Source organism: Gorilla gorilla, chromosome 1 (assembly GCF_029281585.2).
Source record: "Gorilla gorilla gorilla isolate KB3781 chromosome 1, NHGRI_mGorGor1-v2.1_pri, whole genome shotgun sequence".
In the NCBI taxonomy this organism is placed as follows: domain Eukaryota; kingdom Metazoa; phylum Chordata; class Mammalia; order Primates; family Hominidae; genus Gorilla; species Gorilla gorilla.
Window position 1 is genome coordinate 213,888,349 of NC_073224.2, and position 14,155 is coordinate 213,902,503.

The 14,155-nt window shown below is 54.1% G+C and overlaps 1 protein-coding gene across 1 annotated transcript; it reads left to right on the top strand.

Annotated features, from left to right (window-relative positions):
• Positions 1–49: 49 nt before the first annotated feature.
• On the top strand, positions 50–13,686 carry SLC30A2 (solute carrier family 30 member 2). Its single transcript, XM_004025216.4, has 8 exons — positions 50–5,071; positions 5,716–5,936; positions 6,484–6,630; positions 7,377–7,530; positions 8,229–8,388; positions 9,132–9,237; positions 11,023–11,157; positions 11,629–13,686. The coding sequence occupies exons 1-8, from the start codon at positions 5,022–5,024 to the stop codon at positions 11,772–11,774; spliced, it is 1,119 nt and encodes a 372-aa protein (XP_004025265.1). The 5' UTR covers positions 50–5,021; the 3' UTR covers positions 11,775–13,686.
• Positions 13,687–14,155: the final 469 nt, after the last annotated feature.

Genomic DNA, 14,155 nt, shown 5'->3' on the forward strand with positions numbered 1-14,155 from the left:
GGCAGATCATCTGAGGTCAGGAGTTCCAGACCAGCCCGACCAACATGGTGAAGCCCCGTCTCTACTAAAAATACAAAATTAGTTGGGCATGGTGGCGCATGCCTGCAATCCTAGCTACTTGGGAGGCTGAGGCATGAGAATCGCTTGAACCCAGGAGGCGGAGGTTGTAGTGAGCCAAGATCGCACCACTGCACTCCAGCCTGGGCAACAAGAGTGAAACTCCGTCTCAAAAAAAAAAAAAAAAAAAGAGGCAGATTAATAGGAGAAAAGGCAAACAAATACACCAATTTATTTGACCATGGTTTTATGAGATACAAGAACCTTCAGAATGAAGACCCAAAGATACAGGAGAAACTGTCCATTTTTAGGCTTTAGTTCAACAAAGTATGGATGGCCGTGTAGAAATAGGATTGGACAAAAGAGCCTGATCTAATGCTGATAGACTGAGTGGGGAACCCAGCGAGGCCTGTCTGTCAAGATTCTTTTCGGCCTCTCTGCGCAGCATTCCTTCCTTCCTCATATGGCGCAGGACTCTCTCTGGATGGGGGTCTTCTGACCTACAATCAGACAAAGGTCAAATAATTTCCTATGGCCAGTTTTACACAGAAAGAAAGAGGAAAGTTAGAGTAATATTTTTAGGTTTTAGGGCAGGCTTTTAGGGAAGAGGGATTGTAGTTTTTATAGCTAGCCTTGGGGGAGAATAAGGGACCAGAGACAGGAGGGCAGGAGAAGGTCAGAGAGAAATGTTTGCTTCCGAGGGAGGCCTTCATTTCGGGGTATTGTTTTCTGAGACCCTACGAGGCACACTCCCAAGGCCAACAGAGGGAAGGAAAATGGAAGCGAGGCAGGCAAGGAGGGAAGCAAGTACAAGGTGTCGCGTGGCTAAGCTGGCCACAGCTTCACCAAAGACTGGGCTGGCTGCTTAGTCATGTGAGATGTTTCCAGCAGGCCATAAAGAACACAACATGATTCAAAGTCCTTCATCTAGAGAAGAAAAAAAAAAGAAATGTGTCTACTGGCTCCTTCCTGTCTCCCGCCTCCCATACTGTTCATTCCGCCTTGACTTCAGGTGGTGCAGCTGCAGGGGGAGCAAGGTCACCTGCCACATTGGGTGGTACTTCAGTTGAGTCTGGAAATGGTGGGAGGTGCCAGGGCCTCCATGGTCCAGTTGGGTTGGACAAGGGTGGGGCAGCTGCTGTCTCCACCTCAGTGAACACAATGGGGCCAGGCTGGTGCCCAGACTCACGCCAGGAAAGGCCAAGTCAGCCACCGGCAGTAGGGGATGAATTCATGACTGTGGCCCAGTAGCATCCAGGATCTCCATGAGCAAGAAGCCAAGGGCCTGGAGAGAGGCAAGGCTGAGCGAATCCGAGGCAGCGCATTCACCAGGGCTGATACACCAGGGACTTACAACTTCGAGGAGCATTGCAGAGCCTGTTCCCCCTTTTAGACATTCAGATCACAGTAGCAAATTAAGGGGTCTGAGTCGTCCCACCGTAAAGAAAGCAAATTAACTTTAGACGAGGACCATCAAGTTCATGGCGCTTGGAATGCTGCCTGACCCTAAGTCTTTCATTTTGTGTGTGTGGACTGAATTTCCCAACTTATTCATATGACATCCTCCGGAACTAGAGTTCTGTGGAACTTGCTTTAGGACAGTGCTCAGAAACCCTCACAACCTCTGCCCATTTTCACTTCTGGGAGTTTGGTAGTTTTTCTAAAGCTAACTCAGTTCCTAACTTTGAATTTCAAAGAATCAGATTTTGCTCTCATTTCCAGTCCTTTCTCAAGTTCTGAAGCATTTTGTTTTAGTTTTTAAAACACGGCGTAATACACACACACACCCTTAAAAGTGCACAAAACTCATCGTACAGTTTAATAACCTATTGTAAAATGAAACCTTATGTTACTACCACTCAGGTGAAAAAAAAAAAACATTGCCAGCCCTCAGAAGCCCTCCATGTGCCCCTCTACCACATCACAGCTCCTCTTTCTGATTGGGGTAGCAGAAAGAGGAGCGGTCAATTTTTTTGTTTTTTTGACAATCACATACTTGTTTTTCTTTGTGGTTTGGTCTCCTAAAGTATCCTCCCACAGAAAACTGAAGGGATTTGAGTCCAGAAGGAGAAATTTGAGGCCAGAAAGAGAGAGGTTTTCATCACCTTGAAATCACAAGAATCAGTATTATAACGTGTGTACGTTCTGTTACTTCTCCAGGCTACTGATCATGTAAGCAGCAAGCATTTCAGCCCCATATCTTGTCACTTATGGAAGAGAAGAGAGAGCAGTTGAGACTTTGGGTAATCAGTTAAAGATTAAATTCCAGGAAGATACCTGTTAATTGCAACTAAGGGGATCTTTCCTTTGCCATAGGAAGGGCTCTTCCTGTACTTGCAAACTAGAACCCTTAAGATGGTATGAAGCGTTCTTGATCAACATGCTTCCTTTAAAATCATGCTGCAAGAGAGGACAGCTGGCTTCAAGGGGGTTCTTTCAATGAATCTTGAATACAGTTCCATGGGCTGCTACATCAGAATTGCCAGGAAAGGTTTATTTTTCCCCAAGTCTTTAATTCTGAAACTTTTTTTTTTTTTTTTAGACAGAGTTTCACTCTTGGTTGCCCACGCTGGAGTGCAATGGCATGATCTCGGCTCACTGCAACCTCTACCTCCCGGGTTCAAGTGATTCTCCTGCCTCAGAATTCTGAGTAGCTGGGATTACAGGTGCCTGCCACCATGCCTGGCTAATTTTCTTATTTTTAGTAGAGACGAGGTTTTGCCATGTTGACCAGGCTGGTCTCGAACTCTTAACCTCAGGTGATCCGCCTGCCTCAGTCTCCCAAAGTGCTGGGATTATAGGCGTGAGCTGCCGCACCCAGCCAAAATTTTTTAAATACTGAAAAGTAGAGGGAATAGTTATAGTGTACCCCATTTACCCATCACTCAGTTTCAACAGCTGGTGACATATTTGTTTCTTCTATACCAGTACCGTACTCTCCCCACTGGGATTATTTTAAGGCAAAACCTAGATGACATTTTATCCCTAAATACTTTAGATAAAGGTGTTCTTTGAAAAAAATCATAACCTCAGGACCAGCCTGGCCAACATGGTGAAACCCCGTCTGTACTAAAAATACAAAAATTAGCTTGGCATGGTCGTGGGCACCTGTAATCCCAGCTACTCAGGAAGCTGAGGCAGGAGAATCACTTGAATCCGGGAAGCAGAGATTGCAGTGAGCTGAGATTGCAGTCGAGCCTGGGCGACAGAGACAGAAATGAAACTCTGTCTCAAAAACAAACAAACAAACAAACAAAAAAACCACTATACATAAAAAATGAACAATGATGCCACAATAGCACCAGAGAATTTTATAAATACAGATTCCCAGGCCCTGCCCCAGACCTACTGAATCCTGGAAATATTCAGGCTCCACACCCAGAGATTCTGGTTTGGTTGGTCTGATGCAGGGACCTGTAACCTGCGTTGTAACACCTTCTCCAGGTAATGCTGAGCCTGCTGGTGCTCAGAGTAGATAGACCTGGAGAAAACCAGGGTGTCTGAGGTTTTCCAGAAGAAAACCAGAGTCCAGAGAAGGCAGAGAGGCACTCAGTGAGGACCCAAGCAGAGCGGGTGCACCTCACATCCTCACTCCTGGCACCCCGTCTCCTACAAGATGAGAGACTGAAAGAGCCCCTTCCTGTCCCCAGTGGTGTGGGCAAGAGGCCTGCACCTCTGACTCTTGGCTCTGTGAAAGGCCATACCCACCAAGCCTATGGTCCTAGCGACCAAGGGTGCTGGGGAGACGAATTGACCAGACAGGGAGGTCTCCAGCAGCTTCCTTCTACACAGAGGGCACCTGTCAGAGACCAGAGTGGGGGCCACAGGCTCCCCAATCCCCAAGAACCGCCAGGGAAGGAGGCTGCTTCAAGTGGGTGGGGCACCAAGCTGGCCAGGAAGGACAGGGCTTCTCCCAGCGGTACCAACACGGTGGCACCTCCGGCCTGCATCTCCCAGGCTTGCTTGTCAGGCTTCCTGGGGCTCCCGGGAGCCGCTGCGGGGGAGGGGAGAAGGGGTGGCAGCAGTGGCAGTGGTCGTCTCTGCTCCGATGGTGACTGCCGATGACACTGTTCTCTGTGCGGGTGGAGACAAAGCCGGCCACTCCAGATTCTCCTGCGCGCAGGAGAGGAGGAGCTGGCGCTGCTTCAGTGGCGAGGATGGGTCGATCAGTCCCAGCCGGTCCTAGGGAGAGACACTGCCCCAGCCTGAGGGCGGCGCAGCCCACCCCACCCCAGGACCCTCCTAGCAGGAGGACAGGAACGCAAGCCGACCTCGGGGGGGTCTCCTGCCTGAGAGGGGAACATGATCAAGCCCAGGGCAGCCGCCAGTCGGAGGGGGCAGACGCGGCCCCAGTAGCCTCTGGAGACCCTCTTCGGAGGCAAGGAGCCACATTCCTGCCGTCGGGACCAACAAAGCGGATTTCTACAAACTAAAGTCGAGAACTTTTCGGCGGCGAGGCGGCTCACCCCGCGCGGGAGAGGGGGCGCAGGCGTCACCCCGTCCTCACTCAGCAACACCCGGCGCCGCGCCGGGCGAAGGCTGGCAGACTTCTCGCGGCCGGCAGGTGGGCTCCGCGGGCCCCATGGGCGCAGGCACAGGTGTGCGGGGCCACAGCCGGGCGCCTTTTGCAGCCGGCGACCGCCCCCCCTTCCCCGCGGGCTTTTGCACACGACGCGCCGACGGCCGCTTCACACGGGTTGGCGAGGGCCGGATAAAGCCGGCGGCCGCGGGGCGCAGCGGCTGACCCGAGACACGGGAGCGCTTGGCACGCGGAGCCAGAGCCGGAGCTGCAGCCGCAGCGGGAGCCGGGGGAGCTCAGGGGCCGCAGGAGCCGGGCCGGAGTGAACGCACCTCGCGGGGCCCTCCGGGCAGGTGGGTGAGCGCCACCCGGAGTCCCGCGCGCAACTTTCAGGGCGCACTCGGCGGGGCGGCTGCGCGGCTGCCGGGACTCGGCGCGGGACTGCATGGAGGCCAAGGAGAAGCAGCATCTGTTGGACTCCAGGCCGGCAATCCGGTAAGGCGAGAGCCCGGGGACAGGCGGGAATTTTGGCGGCAGCCGACGCACCTCCGCATTTGCCATCCTAGCAGTGGTTGGTTTTGGCTGCGGCTTGAGCTGGAACCATGCAGGAGGGGTGGGGTGAGGTGAGGGAACGAAGATAATGGGCTGTGGCCCAAGGACCGTCTCTCCCTTGGGGCCCAGCCCAGATCCTGACCCCTGCCCGCGGGGGGCCTGGGGCCGGGGGATTGGCGGTTCCCATGCCTGGACTCCCGCCCCGCCCAGCACTTTGCCCCAGGCAGCCCCGCCCCGGGGAGGCCCTGTGTCCCAAGTGCGCTGGAGGGGGCCTGCTGTTCTCCCAGAGCCTGCGCTCTGTTCCTTCCCCGCGCTCCACTGGACAGCACGCCCCTTGGCCGGTTCCCAGGGTCTTCGCCTCCTCTGGCCTCTGAAGGGATTGGGGACCCCGGGCCCCGGGCCCCAGGACTCCCATTCCCCTATCATCCCCGTCTGAATACAGGCTTCTCACCTCTGGTTTGTCGAGCTCGGAGCGTCCTTAGCTATTTTTCCCAGTGGACACAAGGCCTCACAGAGAAATGGGACTAGAGTCGGCCCTCCTTACCTCATCTCAGAGCTGAGCGTTCCCTCTCTTCCCCTCTGGCCAGGTCATACACGGGATCTCTGTGGCAGGAAGGGGCTGGCTGGATCCCTCTGCCCCGACCTGGCCTGGACTTGCAGGCCATTGAGCTGGCTGCCCAGAGCAACCATTACTGCCATGCTCAGAAGGGTCCTGACAGTCACTGTGACCCCAAGAAGGGGAAGGCCCAGCGCCAGCTGTATGTAGCCTCTGCCATCTGCCTGTTGTTCATGATCGGAGAAGTCGTTGGTAAGCACTTTTGGGCTAATTAAATGAAGTTGGTGCATGGATAGACTGGATGTTCCCAGCAATACTGACACTAAACACTTACTGAACACACACTACAGTAAGCCTTTATATACACATTATCTGATGCAGGTCTAACAACAACCTGTGTTCTCACACGGGTGACGTTATTCTCCTTACTTTACAGATGATGAAACTGAGTCATGTTCAGGTTAAGTAACTTGCCAAAGATCACGCACAACTCGTAGCTAAGGGAAGCCCTGAATTCCTAGAAGGGAAGAGCATTTACTGAGTATCTACTATGTTTTCCAGTCCCTATTTGAACTTGATGTGCACATTCACCCTCTAAGGAGATATTGGTGGCCCATTTCACAGAGAGTGGAAGTTGAGGCTCAGAGAGAGTAGGTCACTTGTCACGGTGGTACAGCTCATGGGTAGAGAGATCTTGAGCCTAGAATGTCTTCTTCCAGAGCCTGTGGTCTCCCTGCTGCACACACAGTCTTGGGAGCCAGCTCTCTGGGGGAGCTGATAAGGACCCTCCACCCTGCAGGTGGGTACCTGGCACACAGCTTGGCTGTCATGACTGACGCAGCGCACCTGCTCACTGACTTTGCCAGCATGCTCATCAGCCTCTTCTCCCTCTGGATGTCCTCCCGGCCAGCCACCAAGACCATGAACTTTGGCTGGCAGAGAGCTGGTGAGGATCGCGGTTTGGCTGGAGATGGGGTTGAGAGAGAGGGTGGGTTAGAACAGGGGTTCTTAGGTGGCTGTAATGGGTGGATCCCCCATTCCTCCCCTGAGTGAGGCCAGGAGGGTGATCTGGATGGGGGAAGAGGATGTCAACCATGGCCTCTGTCCTCTGGGAAATCCTAGTCTGATGGGGGAGCCCTGGTCCCAGTCATCCAGGAGCTCTCAGTCTGCAGGGAAGCAAAGTTGACCTTCCTAAGAAGTGCAGTAGCCAAACTTCAAGAACAAATGACAATGGCATTAACACTGCACATAACTCTGTGGATCAGCTCTGGGGGGAGGGGAAGGCCAGCAAAGGCTGCTGGAAGATATAGGCTTTAACCTCTCTTCCGTTCACCCTGGACTGCATCATCACCTTCCTCTTTGTGGGAGATGGCCCAGCCTGTCTTCCCCAGAAGCCTCAGTTTACTAGCTGAACAAAAGGCACATACTTTAATAAGTCAGCTTCTTTACATGTACAACCAAAAAGGTGGACTCAGATGATGACTTATTAGTTCCTTCTAGCTCTTACATTCCTAGATATATGAGGGGTGGGGTAAGGGGCAGCCATGCCGGCCATACCTTCAGCAGAGCCCAGTGGGACCCAGGTCCTGACTTTGTGTGGGGGGTGGGTGGGGAGGATCCTGAAGGAAGGGGGAAGACTCCTTAGCTTCAGGCCCATGCCAAGGTGGGTGTTGGGGTTGGGTTCTTCCTCAGAGATCTTGGGAGCCCTGGTCTCTGTACTGTCCATCTGGGTCGTGACTGGGGTACTGGTGTACCTGGCTGTGGAGCGGCTGATCTCTGGGGACTATGAAATTGACGGGGGGACCATGCTGATCACGTCGGGCTGCGCTGTGGCTGTGAACATCATGTGAGTGGGGCCCCAGTTTCCCTCGTCTCCCCTCCTCCTCCCTCCTCTCACACCCACACCTATGTCTGCTTTGCGGAAAGGGACCGTGCCACTTTCCAGCATACGCCACAGGGACAGAACTTCCCTAATGGTCTGAGCTCTGGCACCTGGAACACCTGGGTCCTACCTAAGGCCTAGGCCAAGAACACTGGGAGCTGTAAATCAGAGTCTTCATCCACTCTACCCACTCCCTGATACATGTCAGGGACTAGCCTTGGTGGCTTCATACCTGAAGTGGGGTGGGAAGAGGCCAGTTGTTGCAGGAGTAGCTGTCCCTAGGGGCAGAACCCAAGTCTGAAATTGGTCTTAGTTAGAGACAATGGGTGTCTCTTTCGGGGTCTTTCTCGTCTTTGTTCAGAGGCCTCAGTTTCCCCATCTGTGACATGATGGAGTGAACTGACAGTGACCTCCCTAATGCCCTCCTGCTCTGAGATTTGGCACTGTGGCATTGTTGTGCCCAGACTCAGCCTGGCATTGGCGCTGGGCCCTATCTCTCATGGCTGTCTGAACCAAGGCCACGTGGGTTGGACTTCTCACATGGCCAAAGAGATCACAAGGTTTGGGGGCTTGAGATTTTTGCCCTACAAGTTGGCTAGTCCTAATAGGTGACCTCCATCTGCGACCTCAGTGAGCCCTTGGCTTTGTCTCTACTTCCATAGAATGGGGTTGACCCTTCACCAGTCTGGCCATGGGCACAGCCATGGCACCACCAACCAGCAGGAGGAGAATCCCAGCGTCCGAGCTGCCTTCATCCATGTGATCGGGGACTTTATGCAGAGCATGGGCGTCCTAGTGGCAGCCTATATTTTATACTTCAAGGTCAGAGCTGGGACACAGGGTGGTGGGGGTGGCAGGGGAGTGTAGACCACCTGAGTATACTCTCTACAGGGGGTCCTTTTCAGATTCTAGCTCCCTCCCAGTTCTAGGGAAAAGGGTGGGGAGAGGAAAGGAACATTTATCCAATACCTACCAAGTGTCAGCACTTCTGATCCTCACAACAACCTGAAGGGTAGGTGGTAGTGTTTTCTGTAGCTCAGAAAGGTTCAGTGACTTGCACAGTGTCACACAGCCGGTAAAGCATAGAGCCAGATTCAAACCTACGACTGTGTGTTGTCAAACCCTGGGTAATGCCCATCACATAGAGGCAGGGAGCTGTAGTGGAAAGAGGCAGGCATTTGCTCTGAAGCTTGGCTCTCCTCCTTGCTAGCCATGTGACATTGGGTGAGTTTGCTTGCTCTAACGGAGCCTCAATTTCCCCATCTGTCAAATGGGGATGGATGGCGGATCAGATGGTATCTAAGATGCCTTTTTGCTCTGTCCATGTCTCAGCTCCTTGAGAAGGAGGGGTGGGAAGGGACTGCCTTATTCTGAACTGTGGTCTGTCCTTTCTGCTCTTGCAGATGTGAAATAAAGAGCAGAAAACTGGGAGGCAGGGCCAGGGCGAGGCTCATGCCCACCCAGCAGAGAGAGCACCTCTCCCCAGCAGTGCTGGGTGGGAGGGGAGAAGGGAAGCTGAGGTGTTAGATGGTGAACTCCAGGTCTGCCTTCCTGTCTTCCTGCAGCCAGAATACAAGTATGTAGACCCCATCTGCACCTTCGTCTTCTCCATCCTGGTCCTGGGGACAACCTTGACCATCCTGAGAGATGTGATCCTGGTGTTGATGGAAGGTAACCTGGGCTTTGTGGCTCCCTTTTTGCTCTTGGCTCTCAAGTGCTAATCAGCTCAAATAGGGTATGTGTGTGTCTGGGGCATCCTAGCACATGGGCGGGGAGCCAGGATCTGGAGCCCCGGCATAGGCTGGAAAACCTCCTGGGGCCCCTGGGCTGATCTTGACATAGAGCCTGGGCTTTCAGGTGTGGCAGTTCCTGGAACCGTCCCCCAGCCCGAGTCTTCCCTTCCCCCTACCCCTAAGGGTGCCTCCTCTGCCTAGTCAGGTGGCTTCTGGGGGACATCTATAGCATCTGGAGCTCTCCAGCCCTCCCCTATACACTTCCCCAGGCTCTGGCTGCCTTCTCTCAGGAAGAGAGAGGGGGTGAGGATTATGCTTCCCATTGCACAGAGGGGCAGACTGAGGCTCAGAGAAGGACAGTCAGCCTTGGACAAAGCTACTGAATCCACTGCAGCGCAGGCCTTTCCTACATCTTAGGGACCAAACAATGCCACACCCTGGGGGGACATGGCTGTGCTTTGTGGGGTTGGAGAACGGTCAGTGGTGGAGAATGATCTGGTCTGCCCTGAATTACCTTTTTTTTTTCTTTTTTCTTTTTTTTGAAACAGGGTCTTGCTCTGTCATCCAAGCTAGAGTGCAGTGGTGCCACCAAGGCTCACTGCAGCCTCGACCTCCTAGGCTCAAGTAATCCTCCTGCCTCAGCCTCCCAAGTAGCTGGGACCACAGGCGCATGCCACCATGTCTGGCTAACTTTTAAATGTTTTGTAGAGATCGGGGGTCTCACTATGTTGCCCTGGCTGGTCTCGAACTTTTGGGCTCAAGCCATCATCTCACTTCGGCCTCTCAAAGTGCTGGAGTTACAGATGTGAGCCACCACACCTGGCCCTGCACCTTGGCTTTCTTATGCTCTAGGCCTGGGGTCTTGGGCCAGGGTCATAGGCCTCTGTGTGGTCAGGGTCAGTCTGGAATGGAGTAAGATGCTGGCCTGGGCTTAGCAGTATTTGGCTGCAGGTCAGAGCTTTTTCTCCAAGAATATGCTAACCCAGATAAAAGCGATAATGATGAAGATGATGATCGTGCCCCGGGTGGGTCCAAGGATTCTCAGGATCTGTTCTTTCCTTCTTTCCATTCAAAAATATATTTATTGGCCAGGTGCAGTGGCTCACACCTGTAATCCCAGCACTTTGGGAGGCCAAGGCAGGCAGATTACCTGAGGTCAGGAGTTCAAGACCAGCCTGGCTAACACAGTGAAACCCTGTCTCTACCAAAAATACAAAAATTAGCCGGGCGTGGTGGCACACGCCTGTAGTCCCAGCTACTCAGGAGGCTGAGGCAGGATAATTGCTTGAACCAGGGAGGCAGAGGTTGCAGTGAGCCAAGGTCACGCCACTGCACTCCAGCCTGGGTGACAGAGCAAGATTCCGTCTCAAAAAAAACCAAAAAATATATTTATTGAGCACCTACTATGGAGTAGGTGCTGTTTTAGGCACCGAGGATACTGTGGTAATCAAAGGAGACTGTCCTGCCCTCATGGAGTGTCCATTTTAGAGGGAGAAACTGACAATAAGTACATTCATAAATAATTTCAGTGTTAAGAGTGGAGAGGAAATACAACAGAGTGATAGGGCAGAGAGCTTGGGAGGTGAAGGCAGCCTCAGACCTGCAGGCCAAGGAGGTCTTCTTTGAGGGGATGACGCCTGAGGATCAGGAGCCAGCCCTGCACCAATGGGCAGGCGTGGGAGGGGTAGTTTCCTTTAGTTTCCCCTGTCCTTGCCGTCCTCAGGGACCCCCAAGGGTGTTGACTTCACAGCTGTTCGGGATCTGCTGCTGTCGGTGGAGGGGGTAGAAGCCCTGCACAGCCTGCATATCTGGGCACTGACCGTGGCCCAGCCTGTTCTGTCTGTCCACATCGCCATTGGTGAGTGCTTGGGACACTCAGGGTGGGGTGGGAGACAGGCAGCCAAAGGCCTAGTGCCATCCCCAACGGGTCCAGGTGACCCCAGATGCTCACAGAGCCCATGCATCAAGCCCAGCCTCATGCTGAGTACTTGATACGCATTATTCCATCTGATCAGCACAATCTCATTTATCCATGAAGAAACTGAGGCTGGGGTTGGGTGGTAAAGTTACTTGGCCAGGCTTTTACAGCTAGTATATGGCAGTAGGTGGCAGATTCCTGGCCTTAAGGCCAGTGCTTTACCAGCTCTTTCAGGCATGAGCCAGGTCTGGGCTGGGAGGCTACCTGGCAGAGGAATGGAATCTGGGGGCTTCTCCATGTTCATGGTCCCCCATCCTGTTCTGCTGGGGATGGGGTATGAGATTTGGGCTCCTGATGGTTCCAAAGGGCCAGAGTAAATGGCTTCCCCCGCTGTGTCCTCTCGGCCCCCAGCTCAGAATACAGACGCCCAGGCTGTGCTGAAGACAGCCAGCAGCCGCCTCCAAGGGAAGTTCCACTTCCACACCGTGACCATCCAGATCGAGGACTACTCGGAGGACATGAAGGACTGTCAGGCATGCCAGGGCCCCTCAGACTGACTGCTCAGCCAGGCACCAACTGGGGCATGAACAGGACCTGCAGGTGGCTGGACTGAGTGTCCCCCAGGCCCAGCCAGGACTTTGGCTACCCCAGCTGTGTTATAAACCAGGTCCCCCTCCTGACCTCTGCCCCACTCCAGGAATGGAGCTCTTCCCAGCCTCCCATCTGACTACAGCCAGCGCCGGGGGGGGACTCAGCGGGTATAAAGCTAGTGTGACCCTGCTCTTCCAGCTCCTGGGCCAGCTCTGGAAGGGCTGTATTTGGGCCTAATCCTCAGCAAATGTTCTACCACTCGCAGGGGCAAAGGCGGTGAGCCACGGGACGTCCGAGGGGAGGCTGGCCCCAGCGCGCCCATACTGCTTGCCTCATGCCCCATTCTCAGCCTGGCTGTCCTTTGCCTTTATGAATCTGAGCCCCTCCATCTGCCTATAGCAATAGGCACGGGGGTGAGGACCCTCACACTCTCATTTGAGCCTCCCTGAGGCAGGGAGCCAGGAGGCACCTGAGGCCTAGCTGTGCCTTAGTCACTTCAGCTGTGAGCCAAATATTCCCTTTCCTGGAGGGGAGAGGCTTCTTACTAGGTAAGAGACAGGTTTCCTCTTTCCTTATTTCCTCAGCTGTGCCAACACAAAAAAACAACTTTGGCACAGGTGGTGGGCAGGGGGTAGAGAGATTTCAGCTTGGGTTCTGCGCTAACAGTCTCCAAGCCCCCTGGCACTTCTGTTGCCCTGAGAGTGTCCCAGGGGATTCAGACTCTCCAGAAAGATATGGCTGGGCCAGCTCTGTTGCCTACCTGGCCTGACCCAGTCGGAGCCTGGCATGGTGGAGGGAAAGGGAGACAAGTGGGGCTGCACTCGGTCCAGAGGCCAGCTAGGAGGGAAACCGCGGCTTCCTGGGGCTTGTGTGTGAAGATTCCTGACTTAGGGGTGGCTTGTGTTTACAAGATGCAAGAGGGGAAACCTGTCCCCGACTCATCGAGACAACGTGCCCAGTTATCAGGGAGTCCTGTGTCACAAGGTCTGTCTCTGCCATTGTAAGCAAGTGCCTTGGGCGAGTTGGCGGTGTACAGTCTCATCTGTACACCGACAGGGTTGATGCCTCCCTCACAGGGTTGAGAACAAGAGCCAGTTGGCCAAGTACCTGTGGTTGTTGAAGATTGGTTACTTTTACCATCCTGGAGACAGGGAACTCTGTGGCCCGAGGCTGCCTCACTGAGGAGCCAGGTGGGCTTCCCAGCCTCCCCAGGGGCAGTGCTGAGTTTGTCTTGACTGTTCTGGCCCAAGGTGGGAGGAGGTGGGTTTGGTCACTTGCCTCCCACTTTAAATCTCTGTCTTTCCATCTGTGAAATGACCTCTTTGTGCCTTCCCAGCACTGTCATCCTGATCGCCTGTGTTCTAGGTAGGTGGGTCCTTCAGCCCCTCCAGGTCTGTGAAAAGTCTGTGGAAAGCGCTGGCCTGGAGAGGGGTGGGGGGTTGCTGGTGGGTGCTCCATTCCACCACAATCTCAGGGGACTCAACCTCCCCCACCCAACTCCCCACCCCCCACCCAAGCCATGGCAGGCCCCAGGAACTTGATCCTGGGCTTTGCCGTATGCCAAGTCCTTACACCCCTCTCAAGAGACAAGTCATTGGCTGGGCACGGTGGCTCATGCCTGCAATCCCAGCACCTTGGGAGGCTGAGGCAGGCAGATGACTTGAGGCCAGGAGTTCGAGACCAGCCTGGCCAATATGGCGAAACCTCATTTCTACTAAAAATACAAAAACTAGCCAGGCGTGGTGGCTTGTGCCTGTAATCCCAGCTACTCGGGAGGCTGAGGCAGGAGAATCACTTGAACCGGGGAGGCAGAGGTTGCAGTGAGCTGAGATCACACCACTGCACTCCAGCCTGGGCGACAGAGCAAGACTCCAGCTTAAAAAAAAAAAAAAAAAAAAAAAAAGGAGACCATCACTGCTGTCCTGCATTCTTATAGATGAAAAAACAGGCTCAGAGGTTGAATCATTTTCCTGAAGTCAGACAGCCAGTGCAGGCAGGTCTGGGATTTCTGCCTCATTTCGGTAGACCTTCCTCTACAGCAGGGTCTGGGGACCTGTCGGTCTGGGCTGCCTGTTGGGACAATACGAACCCCTGGGACCAGCAGTGCCCGGCCCATGGGTGAGGACATGCCAGGGCAGTTCAGTGTCCTGGGTGTCACAGCTGTGATTAGAAAGGTGCCTCTTTCACCTGGCTAGGCCTGGCATCCAGCGCCCTCCCCACCCTGGGAAGGCTGCCTGGGCCCCAGCTGTATGCTTTCCCACCCACCCTCAGTTCTTGACTCCGGGCCAGACTGCCTCTCCCCCACCTCTTTAATTTCCAGTCCGCCCTGTACCTCAAGCATCTCACA